Source organism: Trichophyton benhamiae (assembly GCF_000151125.1).
Source record: "Trichophyton benhamiae CBS 112371 chromosome Unknown contix00201_1.exp, whole genome shotgun sequence".
Lineage (NCBI taxonomy): Eukaryota > Fungi > Ascomycota > Eurotiomycetes > Onygenales > Arthrodermataceae > Trichophyton > Trichophyton benhamiae.
In genome coordinates this window covers 210040-233246 of record NW_003315098.1, presented here as the reverse complement: position 1 = coordinate 233246, position 23207 = coordinate 210040, and the positions used below count along the sequence as shown (strand labels likewise).

Sequence of the window (23207 nt, the reverse complement as noted above, 5' to 3'; positions counted from 1 at the left end):
CCTTTTCCTCTTCTCCATGAGACAAGGCCTAGCGGAGGTATCAAAAAAAAAAAAATCACTGTGATGGACGTTGCTTGGGAGGTCGACCAAAAGAAAAAAAAAAAAAGAAAAAAAAAAAGAAAAGTGACAAGGGTGGGATTCGAACCCACGCCCTCAAGGAGGACCAGAATATCTAGGGTGGTGATCACCGCTGATTATTACTGATTAAGGTTAGCCTTAATCTGGCGCCTTAGACCGCTCGGCCACCTTGCCGGTGTTGATATAAGACGCAGACTAAGGTCGCCTGTTGAGGACCCTGGGCGGCTTTCCCACCACGCAAATGTCATTAACTCCCTGACGCCTTTACATCCGCCATTGCAAGGAGTCTGCAGAAATACCCGGCCAGCGTGGCTTTTCTCGCCATGTCTGGGGTACCGTCTGGGCATGGTAACTCTTCTTGCTGTCTTCTCCCGGGCTAGATACTCCGGAAGAGACTCTACACTTGGTGGTTACTGGTGACGGAGTGAAAGTCCAGCGCCATGGAGGCTCAGCGACAGGTTCGAGGCCTGGGGAGTAACAACCCGGATATCCCCCACCCGGCATCTATAACTCGTCCGATGGTCTCTGAAGAATGGGACTATGTCTCGCCAAGCGGCTATCGTGTCTCCGAACATATGATCAATGAGCCATTTCCGGGAAAGGAGTCGTTCAAGATCATCATGGCCGGCTGTGGTCCAGCGGGAATCGATTTCCTACACCATGCCGTGAAGGAATTTGGGGCGGAAGGTGACTCTGGGGTAGAATTCATATGCTATGAAAAGAACCATGACGTTGGCGGTACGTGGCTGGAGAATAGATACCCAGGTTGTGCCTGTGATGTGCCAAGTGCTAGCTACCAGTTCCCCTGGAGACCAAATCCCGACTGGACAAAGTATTACTCCCCATCAAAGGAGATCTGGGAATACTTTAAAGGGATAGTTGAGGAAGAGGGGATGATGAAGTATATACGATTACGAACTGCTGTCATTCGAGCTGAATGGGATGAAGACAGGTCGAAATGGCTAATTACTGTCCAGGAAAGGGACACAACTGACGTTGTTGTCAATACCTGGGTCGAGGAGTGTGACTTATTCTTGACAGGGACGGGAATCTTAAAGTGAGCATAGCACTTTTTTTACCACCTATCTCCTAGAGTAAGTATTCTACTTTGGATGCTTATACCTAGACAAAGTGCTTGGAAATGGCCAGACATACCCGGCCTTAAGTCCTTCAAAGGCAAACTGTTTCACACCGCGCGGTATGATGAAGGATATGACCTAAGGGCCAAACGGGTTGCTGTTATTGGCTCTGGAAGCTCAGGGGTACAGACAGTGGCAGCTGTATACAATGACGTGGACAGGCTTTATACTTGGGTGAGAACCCCTACTTGGATCACTGCTGGATTCGGACCTAAATATGCTGGAGAAGGGGGATCAAACTTTTCTTGTGAGTCAGCGTACTTTTTTTATCTGTTAGTGAACTACTGCTAATTTGATACCAGATGATGAAGAACAAAAGAAAATATGGAGGGATGACCCTGAAAAATACAGAACATACAGAAAAATGATCGAAGATGAACTAAACAGTAGATTTAGATTCGTTCTAAGAAATAGCAAAGAGTCTGATGATGCAAATGAGGTGGGTTCACTTCCGGTAATTAACTACCAATGTGGTCACAATACTAACAGATATCTGGTATTGATAGTTCTCCTATAAGGAGATGACGTCGAAGCTCGGAGATAATCCACGACTTAAAGATACAATAATACCCACTAACTTCAACGTCGGTTGCCGACGCGCCACTCCAGGAAATGGATATCTCGAAGCTCTTGTGGGTGAGAAGACAACCTGCTATACCGAAGCCATCAAGCAAGTTACCGAAAAGGGATTTCTAGACCCCGACGGCAAAGAGGTAGAAGTGGATGTCATTATCTGTGCCACAGGATTCGACACTTCATTCCGTCCTCGATTCCCCATCATTGGCCTTGATAAGAAGGATTTAGCCACGCGTTGGGCACGAGAGCCAGACGCTTATGTAGCTGTCGGCGTTCCCAATGTTCCCAATTACTTCACATATACCGGCCCCTACGGGCCCCTGGCGCAGGGCTCTGTACTACCCCTGCTCACGTTATACTCCAATTATTTCCTAGCTGTCATCAGGAAGATGCGCAAAGAGCACATTCGTCGCCTAAGCCCCAAGGAGAGCGCGGCTGCTGCGTTTCATGAACATGCTAAAGTCTACTTGAGACGTACTGCCTGGGCGGATCCGTGCAGCAGTTGGTTCAAACAGGGGAGAAAAGATGGCAACATCGTGATGTGGCCGGGTAGTCGGCTTGCTTTCTTCGACGTTATGCGCGAGCCTAAGTTTGAGGACTATGATATTGAATATTGGAGTGGGAATCGATGGGGATATTTGGGTAGCGGGTTTACTACGGAGGAGTTTGACGGTGAGAGTGACATTAGTTACTACTTGAATTGTAAGTTGTATCCGGATGTGGAGAAGCGAAAGGAAACAAATGCGGGAGACTCTTGTTTGTTGGGAAAAGCGGATATCAATGGCCTGCTGCCTTGTACACCTGGGCATAGCGGTGTACATGCTGAAGCCCATCCATGAACCTGGAAGCATTACATCAAAGATGCATTGTTTGATTGAATCACATCCTCCTGAATCTAGCACAATGGTAAAGCTCAACTGCGGCTATTTACAAGATTAGAAGAATAACAAAGCTCAAGGAAACGGAAAAATGATGCTCAATTAAATGCGACTATGGGGATGATAAGAATACAGGCATCACTCGTCATGACTTGTTCTATGTGGTATCATAAATTCGTAAGAGCGCGGACGTAAAGGAAAGAAGGCTACTCCTCAGTGCCACGAGGAAAAAGGAAGTAAAATCAGACATGCGGCAAAGAAGGGTTATAATTATACCCCGGGTGGTGATGTTATTAGGGCATAAGCTTCTCGTGGGCTCAGTCCTAGAAAGCGGACAAGATACGACACACTATTTAGCAAGGGGTTAGTAAATGATGTCAAAAAGCCGTCGCGGTAAACAAAGGCAGGGGGAGTACATACCTAGCTTCGGTAGCCAGGCGTTGCTTCTCAGTGAGAAATTCTTCCTGGCAACTTTCCCATGTTGCCGTTCGCTTCTTTGGAATTATGGACTTGACTCTTATTTTGAAAGTGCCGCTGACTGGTCTGTGATCGGATACACGAACTTCATGCCGTCTATACTCCAATTGCTTGATGCGACCGAAGCCACGATATAGAAGCCGATCACACCATGCCGGTGCTCGCTTTTTCTCACTTGAATCGTAATCATCAGTGCCAACATCGTATTTATATGTTGGTGCGAAGGTTATGGGCGCTTCATTGAATGTGCGAAGCCGGAACCCAGGATTTTTGCGCTTTGAGGCCAAAAGTTGATCTCGATCGAGCAACTTTGGAAGGTTATTAGCTTTAACGGCTTCGATCACTGTGTTTCGAGGAATTGAGTCGATGCGGTAATTGAGATCTCCGTTTAATATGCATATTTCATGGTCGAGAATCATCGATCCGTCTCCACCACCAGTATAGCGATCAATTCGAGCCGACATACTGGGTTCTCTGGGAAGTGCTTCGCTTTCCATAATGGCAGCAATGTCATTATTTCTGTGCGCTGTCTGACTTTGGCCAGCCGCTAAGTGGCAGTTGACGAAGCACAGAGAACTATCATCCAGGAGAAACCTGAGAATGAGGGCGCCCTACCGATAACTGATTAGTATTGCCCATCAGAAGACATGATGAGCAGAGTACGTACCTTATTTCCATGAAGACCGCCCATTCCACGTTTAACCTCCGCTGCGCTTACGTTCGTGATCCTTTCGCGCGTTTCTTGCCTTACGAATACACAGGTAAACAGTCCAATCAAGCTTGCAGTGTGGAGCAAGACATAGGACTCATTAATCGGCATGTGCTCACGGATGCACAATGCAAGATAATCCTTCCAGACACGGTATTGCCTACTCATCCTCTCTTTGTCGGCATCTTTCTTTTTGCCTTTCAGGAAACTCTCTAAAAATGTCGTTAATGGGTGCTTTAGTTGTAAACAGAATTGTAGGGTTTACTAACTTGCAGTGATCTTCTTATCTTCAAGGTCGACAAGCTCTTGGAAGCCGAACACCAATATGTCCGGAGCACTTTCGGGGTGAATAGCGTCTCGAATGAAATTGCTATTTGGTAACTTGCCAGGAACAGTTGCACCAGCATTCCAGGTGACAATTGCGGCCGAAATTTCATTGAATTGGCAATATTCAACGTCTCTACTTTGCATCCTGGCCTCTGCAGTAGGCAGCAATTAGTATATGTATATGAGTATGAGTTAAAAGGGGGGGAATTAACATACCAAGCCAGTCTTCCTCGAGCATGGCATCCCAAATACGAAGATAGTTGTCAACACCAAGTGATATGACTTGGAGCTTGTTAACAGTCCACACTGAGCTCAGGTCAAGTGTTATCCCGCAAACCCCATGGTTATGAGCGCTCCAATCCTTTTTCACTGTCCATGGGTTCGTTGAGGTATCGTATACGTAGATCATGCCGGTCTTGTAGCTCGCCCATAGATAGTCGCCGACCATAGCTAGGGAACTAATCTTGTACATACTGACGGTGACAGTACCAAGATAAGCATAGTCTTTTGAACTGTATATTGTCACTTTGCCATCTGCATGCCCAAGGTATACCATACCACCGTTGCTCGTGGTCATTGTTCCGCAGATCACTTCGCTTGAATGGTGTTTACCCAGAGGCGATGTGAGCACTTGAAAGGCGGTATCTTGTGCATGGGGTTTGTAGAGCCGCACCTCCTTGCCAGTGGCATACCAGATGGTGTCTCCGACAACCATTGAAAATGTGTGCCCCTTTGCCATGCGGTCATACGGGTGGTTGTAACTGTATTGAAGGTTCGGGGCACCTGACTCATCTGGGACCCATACTAGAAGTTTTCCTTCATCATCCAGAGACCAGAGTTCCTTTTGGTATCTGTATATCCGGATAATTTCCCGACGGGAGTGAGCTGGCCTCGTGTTAAGAATCGCCTGAGTCCTGACGTCAACCTCCAGTAGTTCCCCAGCGGTGGTACCAATCCATATTATGGCTCCTTCTTCATCAACAGTTCTGCCTGGCTTGAATGCAATTGCAGAGCCTTTCACTGTCTCACCGTGGTTTAAACTCATGACCATCTCCCCGGTAACAAGATCCCAAACCCTAGTATAGAAACCTGTTGTGCATGCGTATTGTCCGCATACATCAAATACTCGAGTATCATACTTAGTGTACACATCTGCCGCTCCAGACCTGAAAAAAGGAGGACGACGGTTTGTAAGGGTGGCATCCGGATGGATGTCTGTATCAGTGACAACAACGGGCTCCGGACGGCGTGTGAGCTGTTCTAGAGACTTGATTGCATCCTTATCATTGGTAGTTGCAGTTGCTGGCGGTCGATAGCGAGTTGGAGGGTTCGAGGGAGGCGGCGGAGGGCGGTTTGTGTTTTGATTTGACTTGACAGAGAGATTACTTGTTTCTCTTCGAGGAGGCGGAGGAGGGGGAGGTGTCGGTTTAGAATGTTTAATGCTCAATGACCTTGGGGGCAGTTTGTATGGGTTTGGAGCTTGAGGTTCGACGGCAGATACTACTCGTTGAGGACTGGGTAGATCTTCCCTGTGCATCCCCAAAGCAGCCCTTGATGTGTCCAACCTACGCGGTGGCGCAGGAGAAGGGCGTCGTCCCTGCGCATTCTGCCGGACGGGTTGATCGTCGTCGTCATTTGGCCGGTTAAAGGGTTGTGGGATAGGGATAGCAGCTGCAGCTTTTGCGCCGACGCCTGGGGGTAGACGAGGTGATATTGCGTTTGGAACTGTGCCACTGATCAGGTTACCCTTCGTCAGCCTTGATACTGGAGGCCCTTCTCTGGAAATTGGTCCCGGTGAAGGCCGCGGAGCTGGTTGCGATTGCTGTATTCGACTTGTGACATGGGCGTCACCCAGGCTCAATGGCTCGAGGACTCCGTTGAGCTTTGGCGTTCCAGGTCCTTTCTCCGGGCTGCTAGGAGGGGTACTAAACGGTGATATTCTATCATCTATCGACGTACGCTGGGATGATGGCTGCGGAGCAAGGGTATTCGAGGCTGGGGCATCATATCCGGGTGAGAGACCTGGCTTCCGAAGAGGAATCTTGGGCTTCTCCGCTCTATTTACGGGCGGTGGTACCGAAGTGCTCTTCCCGTTGTGCCCAGTCCGCTGGCTCACTGGAGTAGTACGCCTGATGTCTATGGACACGGAGTGTGACGGGCTGTCGAGCGGTGTCGTTGGGCGTGTAGAGGTGCGCGAGGATGACGGAGGGCTGCTGGAAGGCTCATTTGATGTCGCATGACCATTAGGCGCATAAAAAGCGTGGGGTGGGCGGCTCTGGGTATGCGGGAGGCTCTGGCTGTACGAGAAGTTTGGTTGCGGCGGAGCTCGAGACGATTCCGCAGTGTATATAGGCCGTCCAGGAGGCGAGGACTGTAAGTTCATAGATAGCGGGCGTGACTGGGGTCGTCGGGTAGGGGAGTCTCCAGTCTGTTGGGGCCGCAAGAAGCCCTGACTCGGCCGCTGGGAACCACCCCATGATGTGTTTGATCGAGGCAGATCCAAGGAAACTCGGCCTGTCGCGACATTATCTGCCACTGGCGGTGATTTCAGCAGCGATCCCGGCCCATCCTGAGCTTCACGTTTGGTATGAGAGAGGTTCTCGAAGTGTGATAGCAGCGACGAGACCGGCTTCTGAACATGTGGAAGTCATGCTAGTTAGTATCCACAGCTTCTCAACACATATAATAGAGTAGAACAGGGATTTTTGCGACTGACGATAGACTGCTGGTCCGTTCCATCTTCATCATTTGCATTCATAGTTAAACAGCTGGTGGTAGCCGCAAGCTGCGTAGGTCGAATAGAATCACCACCGTTCCAAGGCAGCCGTCCAAGACTGTCTCAGCGACTCGGCCAAAGCAGTAGTTATCCATACACCGGCCAGCAAGGGCGAGACAGGCGATTAAGTAGAGGAGCGGGCGGCACAGTCGGAGCTAAACATCCCAGGATCAGGAGAGTAAAGCCTTCGAGACGTGTGTGTCGGTAGGTTGGCCAGGAGGGAGGTGTGGTGGTGGTGGTGGTGGTGGTGGTGGCTCATCCGGGGGTCCTCCAGCTGGCGAGAGGGAGGGAGTTGGACACACCACCCTATGGCGAGGTGCCTCCGTCTTTGCTTTTTCCGAACGATCGAACCAGGCAGCGAGAGTCGTAGACGGGCGTTCTCATCTCAGCAGCGCAGGCAGCGGAGGAGGCGGTGGTTAGCAGCAGAGCAGCAGCGCGAGGTCAAAAGGTCGAGAGGTCGATCGATGTTTGGTAAATAATTGGAATTATTTTTGGAGGTTTAAAAGCAGCGGAGACGAGGAGGACGACGTCACCAGCGGGCCAGGCACTACTGCCACGCGCCACGGCCGCCCCCACACAGACCCCTGCCGGCCTCGCAGATGCCACGCACCGTGTCCTAGCAGAAGGTCTACTGCCACGCACAGCTTGGGAGATGATCTAGGGGGGTACAGCAGCTTCTTGGTGTATTGATATCCAACATATTTACTATATTTATGCATTAAGGAGGATTTGAATAGTGTTGGATAGAGTGGCTTGTAAGGGGCCAAAGCTTGAGTTTGTTCTTACCCGTGGTGCCGGTCATTGTATGCATGAATATCAGGGTGTCACCAACGGCTACAGGGTCAAGGGGACAGGGCTGCGAGCATGATGATATCTAGGTACCGAGGCCTAGGATACTAGAGGTGCTTTGGAAAGGCATCCGTAGAGTATGGGCGAGGTTACAATGTTAGAATGTAATTCATAGACCTATTGTTAGCTACGTATATATGGTCTGTGAATACAGGGAGTATACACATTGAAAGTGTGCTTCATAGAAGATTATGTTGCATGCATCATCTATATAACCCAGCCTCTAACTTGCTGTATTACTCCAAGTCTAACCCTGATCCCGCCGACATCCATCTAATAAACCCATGGTAGAATCCTCCATTTGACAATAGCCTTGTACCTGTTCCAGTCCTCGCCATACTTCTTAAAACATGCCCCGTCGTCTCGTCGTTCGCGATGCATCAGCAAGATGGCAAAGTAAAGCACGTAAAAGTACGTAAAAATAATACCCCAGCCCTTCGCTTCCCCCTGAACTACCTCCCTGCCATCTAACATGGTGAATGTCTGAGCAGCAGCAGCAGCACTCCCGGCTGGCAAGATCATGTAACCAGCTAAGCCCGTAGGCCAGCTGAAGGGAGAAGCCTGCAACCAGTCGCCAAAATAGTTGATATGGCGGGATATGCCCCACCATCCAGATGTCAACAGCTTGGTTCCACGCTTTGTTTGGATATAAGATAGTCCAGCCACACTCGGATCATCTGGGCGTGTGCGGAAGACGTTCTTCTGAGTGTTTGATGCCCGGAAGATGTACAAGCCCAGAGCAAACACGGAACTAACAATTGCGACGCCCGCCCAACCAAGGTGTACCGGATATACGGAGAGATAGCGGCACTGAGTTGAGTACAGGAACGGAACCCAGACAATATCGCCAAACGTAAGCATAAATCCAAGTCCGTCCGTGGTAGTGTCCATCATAGTCAAAATGGCCGACTCCTTGTGTTGGCCGTCAAGAGCATAGTACGTCTGCACGAACGCGGTAAAGACAATGCTATCCGACAACCGGCCATAAGTGCGGTATTGCTTTGCGACAAATGCAAGGTCCAGCAAGACCCAGCCGGTAAGGCCTGGACGCAGCTCTAGCCAGGTCTTGAGATCCACTTCACCGAAAAGCGGAAGAGTGACTCGGGGATTCAACTCGCGGCCGATATAAAAGTCATAGATGGTATTGTCTGTATTTCCACGGATAGCCAGCTCACGCAGCTCCTTGTTAGGATAATTGGTATCCACGCTGAAGCTCTTAAGATAGACATAGACAGAGATTGCATAGGCTATCACAATGTTGGCCGTGAGCAGCTGCACGTAATTGTCTGTGATATACGTCCAGACGAAGAAATTGGCGCCCTGGAAGTATGTTCCAATAGCGCAGACAGCCAAATGTACAATACTTGATGAGAATGCTATACTCAGTCAGCCCTGGTCTCCGCGCACAATCAAGAAAACAATTACTCACCGTTGAAGCGGTAATCCAATGCTTTCCCATGGTGAACGAGCTTTGTTCCCTTGATCTCCTGCGCAGGTAGAAATTTCCACAGGACCAAGCTGATCAGATAGTAGCCCAACGTGACAGCGGTAACAATCCAGCTGAAAAGGTCCCAGACGCCCCCGGCCGGCCATCCGCTCTCCAGCTTGAACTGCTCCCAGGTAAATGTCTTCGGGTACAGCAGTGACGGCACCGGACAGCCAGTCACATCGTTGCACCCGAATGCAAAGAAGAGCAGCAGCACTGGAAGGCCAAATGTTATGGCTGCTGCACCCAGTCTGCAGGTATCATGGTCAGCGAACCTGAGGGAGGACATACTTAGATGTATCCAGCCGGGAGAGAAACTTACGGTCCGCCAAAGTCATACTTCTTCTCCACAGGTGAGGCTGTCATCTTGAGCCCAGGGCTATGTTCAAAATTATCCTGATCTCGTTGGTCTAGGCCGATGAAGAAGATTTTTGTTCCTGGCGGCCCAGGCCTAGTTATTTAAATAGGGGCTGTTTCTGTGTTTCTGGGCACTTTTTTTTCCTGATGGCGCCAGACGGAAGTAGCTGGCTCCGGCGGCCTTTATATGAATATCCCAATAGTCGATGTCAGCGGAGATCAAGATGGAGTCGCCGGCATAGGAAGAGTTGATGTGCCGTTACCATCGTTGACTGGTCATCTACATGTTTACAGGGTAGCTAGTTATGACTGTAGATAAAATCTGTGGGCCCCTTTTTGGTCGGGCATCTGGTTATCGAGCCTGAGAGCGTGATATAGGGAATAGAAGTAGGCTGGAATAATATTTCATAGTATTCCGGCTGTCGTCTGTCAGCTATTTCAGTCCGATTCTTCATCTGCGGCCCTCTTGGCGGGCATCGGATGGTAGGAAATATCAGAATCGCCAGGAGTCGCTGGATGAACTTTTGACAGCCCACCCTCTCAAACCGGTCAAGTCGGTGGGATAACCACTTGTCTGCCATTTTTACGGATATCCGGTGCACGACAGCCTGTTTCTCTGGTACCATCCTGTGTTGTCAAGATGTGGTATGTCTCATACTCGATATTGCTGCTCACTTGTGTACGAAACGGTCTCCGCTAACTCGCACGCTTCATACAGCAAACACGTCCTCAACGCTCAAGTCGCGGTTCGATCGCCATGCTGTAAGCTCGCCGAATAGACCGATACCTGGGGAAGTGCCATGCTTATATTGTTAGGCCGTAAATGGTTCGACTGCGCGGACTGTCACAGGGAGCAGGAAACCCACCAGCTACTTCCCTCGACAGAGATGGTGAGCCGAAGATACCAAACGTGAGGGAGGATCAGGCGTACCTAATGACTATACTAGACTCTTGCTTGCAAGAAGTGTAAAAAGTGTTTTAGAAAGGATGCCAATGAATTTGAAGAGAGGTGCGTTACTGTCACTCTTTAACCTGTTGGAGTTTTGACCATCTGACATTTTGCTGGATGTAGCGACGAGTACTGCCCACATTGCGATAACCATTTCGTTATAGACGCCCTTACGCCAAAGCCAGCTGTGAAGGTAGAAGGAGAGGATCCGCGAAAGGACTCGAGGATGCTGAAGGACGAGAGAGTAAGGGCGGAGGCAGAACGGTCGATATTCGATGTGAAGGATGCACCAAATAGACTTGGATAGAGCGCCTGTGTGATGTTTTACGAAGTACACGAAGAACGGGTTGCTCTTCAAAAGGGATAGATACAATTATTTATACCATATAAGATCAGGCCGTAATAGAAGAAGATAAATCTTTTTCTTTTGATAAAATTGTATTCGTCTTGATGTTCGTTTACTCCTCAACGCCATAGCCATCTGCCGCGCTTCAGCTAGAGGAGCCTTCGCCAGACTGTCTGGGCAATAGAGTGGCAGTTCCCGTGCCAGGAGTCCTGCCAGTCTTCTTCTTGGCCGCCTCTTCCTGCTTCTCAGCTTCTATGCTCTTAACATGGGCCTCAATCTCGTCGTTAGGGAGAAGCTCCATTGGCTTTCCGGGGGCCATGATGGCAATCTCGATATTCTTCGCACCCGTCTGCACAACCTCGAGAAGAGATTTAATAGTAAGCTGGATAGTAGCCTCCCGGTCCATACCGTCCTTGTGATTTCGCTCAAGGAATTCCCTGACGGTCTTGCTAGATCGGCCGATGGCGTTGGCTTTCCTAAACTGGAGCGTTAGCTCATTGTCCATCATACTATATTTTTTCTAGCCCCGAGTTCAACGCACCATGCAGAGTATATGCCGGAGGGTTCTGTCTGGTAGAGTCGGGGTGTCTTGTCACCGTTATCGAAGCCAACAATCAGGGTACTGATTCCAAAAGGACGGACACCACCACTCTGTGTGTATCGTTGTTGGACACCGGCAACATATTTCGTAATATACTCAATCGTCACCGGGTCTTCAACCGTAAGTCGGTGTGACTGAGCCTCTACTCTAGCTTTGTCGACCAATATTCTAGCATCGGCGTTAAGACCAGCAAAAGCGAGACAAACGTGATTGTCAATGAGACCGATTTTCGAGGGTGTAATTCGTGTATCTTGTAGCTTCATCGCCGAACGCTTCTCGCAGCCGAGCACCACAATGCCCTCACCTTTCACTCCAACAGCGCAAGTGCCTACTCGGTGTCAGTTTAGCGGAACCTGACCCGCAAGTCTATAGGTAGAGAGGGTATTGTTTACCTCGCTTGACAGCCTCCAAGGCATACTCTACTTGAAAGACATGTCCATCGGGACTACCGTGACAGGTTAGAGACGAAGAAATCCGCTAGAACAACAGGTGAAGCAATACCTAAAGACTGTAAGATAATTGTTAGCGAGCCGGTGATTGAACCTGGTGGGTGCTCTACCTACCTGAAAGAGCTCTGTCGTATCCTGAAGCCATGCTGAACTTTTAAATTGGCTACCACTCGGGATAAAAGTCGGTAATAAAAGGATACAAACAGGCAAGAAGGCTATCGTGGCTTTTATGGCAGCGTGGTAGGTTGGTGCGTTGCTGAGCGAGCTTTCACAGCAGACAGATAGATGAGTTACGGGTTGACGTGAGTTGCGGGTGCCTTGGAGCTCCGTCCAAGCAATCCGCGCGCCAAGCTAAGCGCGCGGCTTGGGCGGCCTATTTATTTACACCACTCTTCCTACACAACAACTCTCTGCCTATTTGACTAGAGACCGATTCCATCGCCATAATTTTGGCCTCTGACAAGAATACTGTGGTTTCCACGACTCAAATTCACATTCGTGTGGATTAATTCTGTCCTGGCAAGAGAAACTCTGCTGCCAGTATTTGAAAATGCCCTTTAAGTGGACCATTGACGGAGTTAGCGCCTCAGCTCTGAATGCAGACAAATTATCAGAATTAACAGTAAAAAATAGATCAACCTGCTGAAGTGGATATTCGATGTTGTGAGTGCTTAGCTTCCCCTCAACATAAATAATAGAGAACTAATTATAGCAAGTAGCACATGTTGACACTAACAAGCTAATTAACCTCTCGCCGGCATTCTTTTCTTTTTGAATGGCGGGTGGTATTTTCGGCTTCAGGTGATGGCGTTCGTTTTAGCCGGATTCAAACCCCGGTGGCAACTATATACGGGCGCTGTATATGCCAACGATGGTAATGCTGCATATGATATCGAGCCAGGCGGCCAGAGAAGGCCCACTTCTGGGGTCTCCAGAGGCCCAACACCATGTTTGCCCATAGAATCTGTCTTTACGGGCCGATTATCAAACGCACACAGTGACAAGGAAAGGAGTGGGCGAAGGTAACTATCCAATGAGCCGGTCAAGTGGAGATGCTGGTGGAAGATGCAAGAATTAATAAACGAACAAGTACATGCACGGACTGATTACTCAATAATGACAAAAGTTGCACCAACTCCAGGGATAAAATCAACCTAATTGGCTTCGGTAAACGATGGCATGCTTCTACGTGCTCAGGGTATGCAAATGCATGCAAGTGTGGGGTAACTAACTAATTTTATGGCAGTATCTCCTAAGGCAAGTGAGGGGTTTCGGAATAGCAATGTCGTCTATAAAAGCAGGCACACCTGCTGCTCAATCCCAGATCCACTGGTTGAATACACAAATTCTCCGAGCAAGGGATTCTCTGGAAGACACAAAAGGAAATGGCAAGCAAAGTCACCTTCACTCTCAATTCCGGGCATAAGATACCGGCAGTGGGCTTGGGAACATGGGTTAGTATATGCATCCGGAACAACCGAAGAGTTTGCGATGATTTTGGTTGGAATGTGCTAGTTAACACAACCATAATTGACAGCAATCTAAACCGCACGAAGTTGAGAAAGCGGTCGAGGTAGCGCTCAAGGCAGGATACAGACATATCGATGGCGCATTTGCCTATAAAAATGAGACAGAAGTTGGCCTGGGCTTGAAGAACTCCGGAGTTCCTCGAGAGGAGGTTTTCTTGACTTCTAAACTATGGAATACCCACCACCGGCCCGAATATGTTGAGGCTGCCTGCGATAGGACTCTGCGGGACCTTGGAGTTGATTATTTGGATCTTTACTTAATGCACTGGCCTGTGGCCTTTGTTCCGGGGGAAGCAGCATTTCCAAAGGATACCGAAACGGGTCAACTTCTCCTGGACAATAAAGTTACCATTAAAGATACGTGGAGGGCAATGGAATCCCTAGTTAAGAAGGGCAAAGTAAGGAGCATTGGAGTAAGCAACTTTAGCAAAGAGAGAATCGAGGACCTACTTTCATAGTGAGTCTACCAAATAGCACAATCTTCCTGTGCTGTATTCTCTTATATCAGTCTAACGCGGATGAAAGCGCCGAAATTCCTCCGGCAGTGAACCAGGTAGAGGCGCACCCATACTTTCAACAGGAAGATCTAAAGAAATACTTGTCCGAAAAGAACATTCTGTTGGAAGCATACAGTCCCCTAGGAAACAATCTTCACAATATGCCTAGGTATGATATCACACAACTCGTCCCAGGGCTTTCATCGGTAAAGACTAAATAGTTCGCAGAGCAATGGACGATGAAAAGATTCAAAAAATTGCGGAGGCACATGGAGTAAGCTCTGCTCGGGTCCTCATCGCATGGCATGTCCAACGTGGCACTGTGGTCCTTCCCAAAAGTGTTACTCCTGAACGAATTATTGACAACTTCAAGGGTCAGTTGGTTGTCTTTGCGCCCCTTTCTATTGATGTGATGCAATTCAGGATGACCTCTAACACACTGACATATAGACTTTGAATTATCACAATCCGCAATGGAAGAAATAAATGCGCTTGACCGTAATGCCCGAGCCAGCCAACCTCTCTTCTGGGGAGTAGATATATTTGGTGAAAAGGGCGAAAAATACGTCAAAGAGATTGCAAAGAAGAGGGGGCTTGAGTATATTGCTAGCTTGAAGGAATAAACGGCACAGTTTTAGCTACACTATAGACCTGAAATGGAGGCCTAAAACAGCAATTTTATTAAGGGTGAATTTTCTATGTTGCAATATTGTAGATGGTTGTGGGCTTTAGCAGCTAACAATACAGAAACTTCAAGCCTAAGGACAGCGATAGCTCTGGATTACGTGGCTAGGCCCTAAGAACTATCGTTATCCGTTGTCAATTGGATACAGAAAAGGAGCAACCTGGACGGGACATTAGGGGCGAAATGTAAGTCGGGGATTCAATTTTCCACCCTGAACCAGAAATTGGTACCTAACTAGCTAGCTAACGACTCCTAAACGTGGACGATAGAAGATATCCAAACCCTGAGGATTTGGCTACTGTACCACAGGGAACATGAAAAAATCATTTCTTTTCTGTAGACTGAGAGCGAGTTGTGCTGCGGGACAATGGCCTAAGTCTTCTGTAGCTCGCATCCGACAGATGTCTTCTTGTGCTGGATCAACGATCAAGGACATCTTTGACTCGAGACATAGCTTCTACAACTATACATCTGGAAGATGGATGTGAGTGATCTCCTTTAGGTAACTTAACTATTGACCAACAAATAGCAGAATTGCTAACCAGTTTTCAAGGTACAATGAAGCAAAGCGCCTATCAGAGCGTCATCTGCATTTTAATCTGCATGTACTGCTAAATATCATCGCTAAGTCCGTAGCTCGGCCAGAAAATGACATTACAGAGTTCTCTAAGATTGGGGAAGGCGGCTCATACCGCGTCTTCGAAGCCAAATTCGAAGATGGACTGGCAGTTATTGCCCGGTTACCCTATCCATGTACCATTCCGCCTACCTATGGAATTGCAAGTGAGGTTGCAACGATTGAATACCTTCGGCTGCAGGGCATTCCTATACCCAAGGTTCTGGACTGGAGCAGTTCCCCAGCCACTAATCCGCTTGGGGCTGAGTATGTCATAATGGAGAAGGCCAGGGGAAGGAACTGGAAGCGACATGGTATTCAATGAACTTCGATGAACGGAAATCGGTCATGGAAAAGATTGTTGCCATTGAAAGCCTCCTTTTTAATCTCAAGCTCCCATCGTTTGGTAGCCTTTATTTTACGGACTCCTTACCGCACGGCACTGACATGGTTGTTCTCCCTGGCAATAGCACATTTTGTGTCGGGCCTTCCACAGAGTACCTATGGTGGTATCACAAGCGAGGAGAATTGAAAACTAACAAAGGCCCTTGTATGATCTTTCCATGTATGTCGATGAAAATACTATATGGCTAACACAGCATAGGGAAGCTGTCTGCTAATTGCTAAATTCTATTGGACTTCGAGAAATAGAGTGGCTTCGTACCTTTGGGGCCCCAAGATACCCTAGAGAGCCTCTATATAGGCGGCTGTATGGTAACAAGAAAGTAAGTCCGGAGGTACAAATCCGTAACCTCGAAGACTTCCTTTCAGTTGCTCCGCATATAATTCCAAGCCAGGAATTCCTTAATGAGCCAACTATTCGTCACCCTGATTTCTCACCGAATAATATATTTATAGACGAGGCTGGGGAAATCAGTGGCATTATTGACTGGGAACGCACTTCAATCCTTCCTCTTTTTGTCCAAGCGAAGATGCCAAGGTACTTTGAGAATTATGGAGATGAAGACTCAGAGAATTTTAAATTCCCTGCGTTAAGGGAGGATTTTAACTCGCTTCCTGACGATGAAAAAGAACTGGAACAAGAAATGTATCGAAGGAGACAAACTCATTACTATTACCTCGGCTTTACCAGCCGCTATAATTTGAACCACTTTCGCACGATGGGAAGCTACAGCGGTATGATGCGGAGCCGGTTATATGATGTCGTCAATCGCCCCTGGGAAGGCGATAACACAACGCTTAAGGCAACCCTCATCCAGATGTCTTCCTACTGGCCGGGGATTGCAGCTGCTGAAATGAAAGACACACAGTACCCTTTGAAATATTCACCTGAAGAGGTTAAACAATGTCTGAACCTGGATGCGGAACAAAAGACCGCGAATACTCAAATGCAAAATCTTAGGGATGCTATTGGGATAAATGTGGACGGCTGGGTGTCAAGAGAAATGTATGAAGAAGCAACGGAGCGAATGGCTCATATAAAAGCACATATGCTAGAGATTGCTGAGACGGAACAGGATCGGGAAGACATTTTGCAGAAATGGCCATTCCAGGATCATGAAGAGATAGATTAATAGTAGTCTCTCATCTCTTACGGTTAGGTAGACTGTAAAAAAGTTATACAGACTCAGAATTTTAGTGCCCCTGCTTAATGTGAGCCTGGAGACGGGATAGTCATGAGAGAGCCCTGTTGTGTGGACATCGAGAAACCACCCAGATGCACCACTGGATATTAACATCGGGGTAATCGGATCTTCTCCATCGGCTAAAAATATAACATATCTCAATAGCATCTAATAGATAGTAGCAATCAGAATAGTAATCCTGTCAATCTTGAGACTGCCTGTTGATAGCTAAAAATAACTAGAAACCGACGTCGAAAGAGGAAAAGCCGAGATGAGGCTCAAGCTCCTTCAGCCCAGGCCCGATCACGGGATTTAATTCCGAGGTCGGCAGTTTTGCTTCTTTGATCTCAACAACCTTCATACACCACGGTCAAGCCAGGAATTTCCGGCCTTCGCATATTACAGGAGCCTTCGGTGATGTTGAGTTCAAGGAGGCTGTCATACGCTCTCCGTCGCGTTGGGACGACGGGAGCCCGAATCACATTCGCGAATTACCCTGCCCTTCGTCCTGCTATCGCCCATTTCTCTTCTTCGACAAGCCGGCGTCTTCCTGAGACAGCCAATGCGCCAACCTCGAAAGCAACAAAATATACTACTGATGCATACCCAAAACTGAAACGAAACCCGAATTTTGCCCAATTGACCGGAGAACATGTTCAGTATTTCAAGGAGCTTCTGGGAGAAGGTTCGGCTGTTGTGGATGGAGTAACAGCCGATGCAACGGACGATATCGAACCCTTCAACCGCGACTGGATGAAAAAGTACAGAGGCCACACAAAACTAGTATTGAAACCAAAGACGACAAGAGAAGTGAGCAAGGTACTTGAATACTGTAACTCACAGAAGCTCGCCGTCGTGCCTCAGGGCGGAAATACAGGCCTTGTTGGAGGCTCGGTCCCTGTTTTCGATGAGATTGTTGTGAACCTCTCTCGCATGAACAACATTCGATCTTTTGACGAGAATTCGGGAGTCTTGGCTGTAGATGCTGGAGTAATTTTGGAGGTTGCTGATAACTACCTGGCAGAGAGAAAGCACATATTCCCCCTGGATCTAGGTGCGAAGGGTTCGTGTCAAATTGGCGGCAACGTTGCAACGAACGCCGGAGGTCTCCGTTTACTTCGATACGGAAGTTTACATGGAAACGTCCTTGGAATTGAGGCGGTATTACCTGATGGGACTATAATGGAGGATATGTCACTGTTAAGGAAGAACAACACTGGATACGATCTAAAACATCTGTTCATCGGCGGCGAAGGGACAATAGGGATCATAACCGGAGTTTCGATAATATGCCCTCAACGACCAAAGGCAACAAATGTCGCTTTCTTTGGGCTAGAAAGCTTTGAACATGTTCGCAAGGCCTTCCTGGAAGCCAAGGGCCAGCTATCGGAAATCCTATCTGCCTTCGAGCTGATGGATGGACAAAGTCAAAAAATCGTCCGTCAGGTTACGGGTTTAAAACACCCACTTGAAGGGTCATATCCGTTTTACTGCTTGGTTGAGACAAGTGGTTCGAATGGCGAACATGACAATGCAAAACTCGAGGCATTCTTGGAGCATGTCATGGGAGAGAGTATTGTCGCAGATGGTGTGTTGGCCCAGGATGAGTCCCAAGCACAAGCTCTATGGCGCTGGAGAGAAGGTGTCACAGAGTCGCTCAGTCACCTTGGTGGCACGTACAAGTACGACGTGTCGATACCACTATCAGAGTTGTACCAGCTTGTTGATGACACGCGAGACCGTCTCTCAAACGCCGGTCTCATTGGAAATGATGACAGCTTCCCGGTTCATGAGGTTGTTGGTTATGGACACATGGGTGATTCCAATCTTCATCTGAATGTTGCTGTGCGCCAGTATAGCAAGGAAGTCGAAAAGACGATCGAACCCTGGGTGTATGAATGGATAGCGAAGCGCAATGGCAGTATAAGCGCGGAACACGGTCTTGGGATAGCAAAGAAGGAGTATATTGGCTATAGTAAAAATGACTCGATGGTTAAATTGATGCAACAGCTCAAGAAGCTCTACGACCCGGTAAGTCACTCCTCTTCCTCCCCGCTGGCTGTGATGTTTCGACTAACATTGCCATAATAGAACGGGATAATGAACCCATATAAATATATATAACCGGCAGTCTCATGGCTGGCTACCAAACTATGGACACCGTCATCTCCCTGCAAAAGCATCTCGTATCACTAGCAACATCCTTGCCTCTCGGCTCTGTCCCTTGCATGGTAGCATTCTACTTCGGTAAACATAAAAAAAGAAATTTACGTCAACATCACGTGCAAACTCTTCCAAACTCTGGCACTTCTTTTTAAAGTTGCGGCTGTTGCCATAGACAACAACATGTTGACGACCTTGAGGAAGATATGCAGAAAAATTAGTATTTTATTTCATCATCTTAATCCAGGACTCGTCGAGCTGCAGCTCTCGAGGGACAGAGACGTCGACATCACTCGCTCTACAACGGCGTTCCCTATCCTGAGGGTTTGCGCGCCGTGCTTTCCTCTATTCTTTGAGACAAAGACAATAAAAAGGGGGCGGAGAGGGCTCGCATCTCACAGCAATGGCGGACGAAAGTGGGATGGCAGCGAAGTACCAGATGCTGGAGGAGCTTGGAAGTATGCATATTTGCACAGGTTACCACTGATCACGTCTCGAATCCTGCTAATGACGTTGACTACTACTAGGTGGGAGCTTTGGAACTGTTTACAAAGCAATTGACAGAGCTACGGGCGAAATTGTCGCCATCAAACACGTATGTTATGAACTGGAATTACTGAATTGACAAGGCCATAACTTACTGGTGTTTACACGGTCTAGATTGATCTCGAGTCCAGCGACGATGATATACAAGAAATTCAACAAGAGATTACAGTTCTGTCGACCTGCGCCAGTCCTTATGTCACGCAGTACAAGACCAGTTTCCTCCGAGGATACAAGTTATGGATTGTGATGGAATATTTGGGAGGAGGCTCTTGTCTCGATCTGGTGAGGATATGTTTATTCTTATGCATTACGGAAGTTATGTGGTCCTAACGCAGTTGCAGCTCAAACCAGGCGTGTTTAACGAGGCACACATCGCGATCATTTGCCGTGAACTACTTCTCGGATTAGATTACCTCCATCAGGAGGGCAAAATCCATCGCGACATAAAGGCGGCGAATGTTCTTCTGTCACATACCGGGAAGGTAAAGCTGGCAGACTTTGGCGTTGCTGCCCAACTTACCAACATCAAATCGCAACGCAACACCTTCGTCGGAACCCCATTTTGGATGGCACCAGAAGTTATTCAGCAAGCTGGATACGATTTCAAGGCCGATATCTGGTCACTTGGTATTACAACAATGGAAATGATAAATGGCGAGCCACCACACGCCAGTACGCATCCGATGAAGGTGTTGTTTCTGATACCAAAGGCGTCAGCTCCACGGCTAGAAGGTGCAGCCTACAGCTGGCAACTCAAAGATTTTATTGCTCAGTGCCTGGAGAAAGATCCTGATAAGCGTCCTACCGCGAAGGAACTCCTCAAACATAAGTTTATCCGTAGCGCTGGCAAGACCGAGGCTCTCCAAGAACTCATACAACGACGACAAGAATGGGAAGCTACAAAAGGCCTTGCGGCTAATATAAAATACTACGCGGAACCAATGTATGGAACCACACCCTTGGCTATTATATTCGAGTTGCTAACACCAGTGTAGGGATACAATTACAAATAAGAATACCGATGATGACGCTTGGGTGTTCGACACGATAAAGCCCGGTACCCCTGCCCCGTCAAAGAGCCAGCATATAAGGAATCAGCCTTCAGTTTCCAACCCAGAAGATGCTTATGAGCCATCAGAATCCATGTACAATCTAACCTTGGAAAGCGAATTTTCTGGTCCTAAGCCTGTCGCAAACTCAACCGTTCGTCGCACCCGTGGTACGGTATCTAGAACACCGTCAAAGCGCTCCACTAGACGCCGATCAAGTAGCGTCAAGCAGCCTCTCGGTTTGGATATGACGTTTGGGAATTCACCTTCAACTGTGAGACAATTCCGTCGAGTCTCCGATAGGCAAAACTCCCTTGATGGCAATTCCGGATATGTTCCAGGAATGAATGAGAACTCTATGCCTAAAACGCTATTCACCGAGCCCAACACCAAAGAAGCAATCTTAGGCCGGAGGATGTATAATTCTGGCATTGGGCTTACCTGCCAGGAAGTGTTGGCAAATACTAGCGACCAAGAAAAGCGAGAGGCAATATCGCGACTGGCAGAAGCTTTCAGTGATCTCGAGATGATTGACCCGAAGGACTATATCACATTGTTAAGTCCTCTTTTGAGAAACTTCAAGCGTAAGTAGCCCCCCTTGTAACCGGTAAATACACAAAACCCTTGCTAACTACTTTTAGTGATCCAAAACTATCAGCCATACTTCCGAAGCCAGCTCCAGAAACGCCACAAAAGCCAAAACTGGTCCTTGCTCAGAATAACCCACATCTAAAAAGCCACAGGCGAAGACAATCCGCTCAGGTTCAATCAGAACAGAACTGGAATTCTGGAACCACCATGGCTGGGCAACACCCGATTGGAATGGAGCACACTAAACAGCTTGCTGATGTTCTATATACCCGCTGGACTGACGGCCTCCGAAACAGATGGCCTGCAGTATAATACTATAATACCTTGCGACACTAGCCTTTGCTTTAGGGCACAGGCTACCTACCTCCAGCATTTGTGTACATAAACTGTACATTACCCGATCTTTTGTGTTTACCGTTTGGATCATGTTCGTGTTGCATTGCTTGTGATCTGTTGAGACTTGTTCGAGTCATATACCGGCGGCTACCTTTGGAGTTTTGTTCTTCTTTCCCTCGCTATTGATTATTGGAAGCATCGTTCATACTGTTCATAAGTGCGCTTCAAGGCCTTCTGCCGGAACTGGAATCCGTCGCTCCTTTCTGCTATCTACTTCCCTCGTTAGAGTTTCGGTAGCCTTTTGGCCCTTCCCCTCTTTTCTGGACTTATTTTCTGGTCTACTCTCTGCACTGCTTCCTAGGTACTAATTGCCCTGGAAGATCTTTAGGTCTTCGATCGTTTACTGTTCTAACTTCCCAGTCCCTTTTCGCTGTCTATTGTTTTTGAGACTTGATGTCTCTCTGATCCGTCAGAATCTTGTACCATATTGTTGCGTCGCTCAGAAACAGTGTCAGTTGTTGGGCTCCCTGAGATTGTCTAGCTTGAAGGTCTTTGTATAAATATAATCTATGTGCAGTATATATGGGGCAGGGCAGACTAGTTAGTTGGCTGACCAAAAAATACATTCGACAAAAAACACCATCACCTTGGGCATCAACAACCAAATAGAGAACTGCTTTGGGCCAACGACGAGATTATTATCTCCTCCGCTAAGCTTTTCTGCCCAACGCTCGCTAGCGCGCCATCGTATCAACTATATGCATTACTTATGACCTCATAGCCGAAGGCCCGAAAAGGATGAAACACTACCATCTCGGTCGTCATGGTAACCAACCTAAATCCTAACTAATGTATACACCTGGCTCCACCGATTCGAAAGGCTTCCTAGCTCGCCTAATCTCCTAGCTGTACTGCGTTCGCCACCGACTCGGAGCTAAAAGAAAAAAAAATAAAATAAAATAAAAATAAAAGCATAATATCCCTACAGCTACAGTTCTCCGACTCGCCTCAATCTATCAGGCGGCTGAGTGGCATCGTACTAACCCAGCCTGTGTGATCAGCCAGGAGGGACAATAAGCTGCAGAAAGCAACCACGGAGTGACAGACGCATACTCGTGCCTTCATAAAGACACGCTTACGAAACAAGTTTCGAACTGGTCGGCATTCCTTCATCTTGCCTGTCTGTTTGACAAACATTCCTGAGCCCAAGTTTGCTTGTTCCCTTCATTGTATCCGGATGAGATTTAATTAAATGACATGACAGCTAGTAGCTAGATACACACAATGGAAACGACCTAAGCAAATCACAGTTGATGTCGAGCAGGAAAGCACTCCAATCAACCTCAGGGTATATAATTTTGGAACATCTTGCACAAAATTCCGGAACATTGGTCCAATGTACTTGTAATACCCTCGCCATGAACAGTGCATACCTCACCACTATTGTATCCTGGGTGGAAACTCATCATCTCCTGGCTCTTGAGTTATGATGAATTGCTGGCTAGGCGACCTCTTATAGGGTTGTAATTTTAATTCGGCATTCCCCGTCGCATTCTTCCGTTCGATTGTCCAGGCTAATCTTTCCCCCGTATTTGGAGTCTCAAGAGAGATT

General features: G+C 47.8%; 8 protein-coding genes across 8 annotated transcripts; 5 read left to right on the top strand and 3 right to left on the bottom strand.

Moving 5' to 3' along the window:
* Window positions 1-518: 518 nt before the first annotated feature.
* ARB_00815 (flavin-binding monooxygenase, putative) lies at window positions 519-2632 on the top strand (the record flags this gene model as incomplete). The annotated part of the gene is made up of 4 exons (XM_003012887.1): window positions 519-1099; window positions 1205-1464; window positions 1520-1656; window positions 1724-2632. The coding sequence occupies 4 exons, from the start codon at window positions 519-521 to the stop codon at window positions 2630-2632; spliced, it is 1887 nt and encodes a 628-aa protein (XP_003012933.1).
* A 309-nt stretch (window positions 2633-2941) lies between these two features.
* ARB_00814 (uncharacterized protein) lies at window positions 2942-6942 on the bottom strand (the record flags this gene model as incomplete). Its single annotated transcript, XM_003012886.1, has 6 exons — window positions 2942-3020; window positions 3092-3759; window positions 3816-4069; window positions 4127-4336; window positions 4401-6816; window positions 6901-6942. The coding sequence occupies 6 exons, from the start codon at window positions 6940-6942 to the stop codon at window positions 2942-2944; spliced, it is 3669 nt and encodes a 1222-aa protein (XP_003012932.1).
* Window positions 6943-8082: 1140 nt separating this feature from the next.
* Window positions 8083-9661, bottom strand: ARB_00813 (uncharacterized protein; the record flags this gene model as incomplete). Its single annotated transcript, XM_003012885.1, has 3 exons — window positions 8083-9185; window positions 9239-9546; window positions 9618-9661. 3 exons carry the CDS (start codon window positions 9659-9661, stop codon window positions 8083-8085), a joined length of 1455 nt encoding a protein of 484 aa, XP_003012931.1.
* Window positions 9662-11092: 1431 nt separating this feature from the next.
* ARB_00812 (uncharacterized protein) lies at window positions 11093-11811 on the bottom strand (the record flags this gene model as incomplete). The annotated part of the gene is made up of 2 exons (XM_003012884.1): window positions 11093-11456; window positions 11489-11811. 2 exons carry the CDS (start codon window positions 11809-11811, stop codon window positions 11093-11095), a joined length of 687 nt encoding a protein of 228 aa, XP_003012930.1.
* A 1468-nt stretch (window positions 11812-13279) lies between these two features.
* Window positions 13280-14646, top strand: ARB_00811 (aldehyde reductase I (ARI), putative; the record flags this gene model as incomplete). Its single annotated transcript, XM_003012883.1, has 5 exons — window positions 13280-13385; window positions 13554-13924; window positions 14107-14192; window positions 14252-14397; window positions 14474-14646. 5 exons carry the CDS (start codon window positions 13280-13282, stop codon window positions 14644-14646), a joined length of 882 nt encoding a protein of 293 aa, XP_003012929.1.
* A 463-nt stretch (window positions 14647-15109) lies between these two features.
* On the top strand, window positions 15110-16859 carry ARB_00810 (uncharacterized protein; the record flags this gene model as incomplete). The annotated part of the gene is made up of 4 exons (XM_003012882.1): window positions 15110-15192; window positions 15238-15591; window positions 15735-15833; window positions 16028-16859. The coding sequence occupies 4 exons, from the start codon at window positions 15110-15112 to the stop codon at window positions 16857-16859; spliced, it is 1368 nt and encodes a 455-aa protein (XP_003012928.1).
* A 468-nt stretch (window positions 16860-17327) lies between these two features.
* ARB_00809 (uncharacterized protein) lies at window positions 17328-18998 on the top strand (the record flags this gene model as incomplete). The annotated part of the gene is made up of 1 exon (XM_003012881.1): window positions 17328-18998. One exon carries the CDS (start codon window positions 17328-17330, stop codon window positions 18996-18998), a length of 1671 nt encoding a protein of 556 aa, XP_003012927.1.
* Window positions 18999-19476: 478 nt separating this feature from the next.
* ARB_00808 (uncharacterized protein) lies at window positions 19477-21571 on the top strand (the record flags this gene model as incomplete). Its single annotated transcript, XM_003012880.1, has 6 exons — window positions 19477-19531; window positions 19601-19668; window positions 19734-19901; window positions 19961-20562; window positions 20615-21252; window positions 21327-21571. 6 exons carry the CDS (start codon window positions 19477-19479, stop codon window positions 21569-21571), a joined length of 1776 nt encoding a protein of 591 aa, XP_003012926.1.
* Between the last annotated feature and the right edge of the window lie 1636 nt (window positions 21572-23207).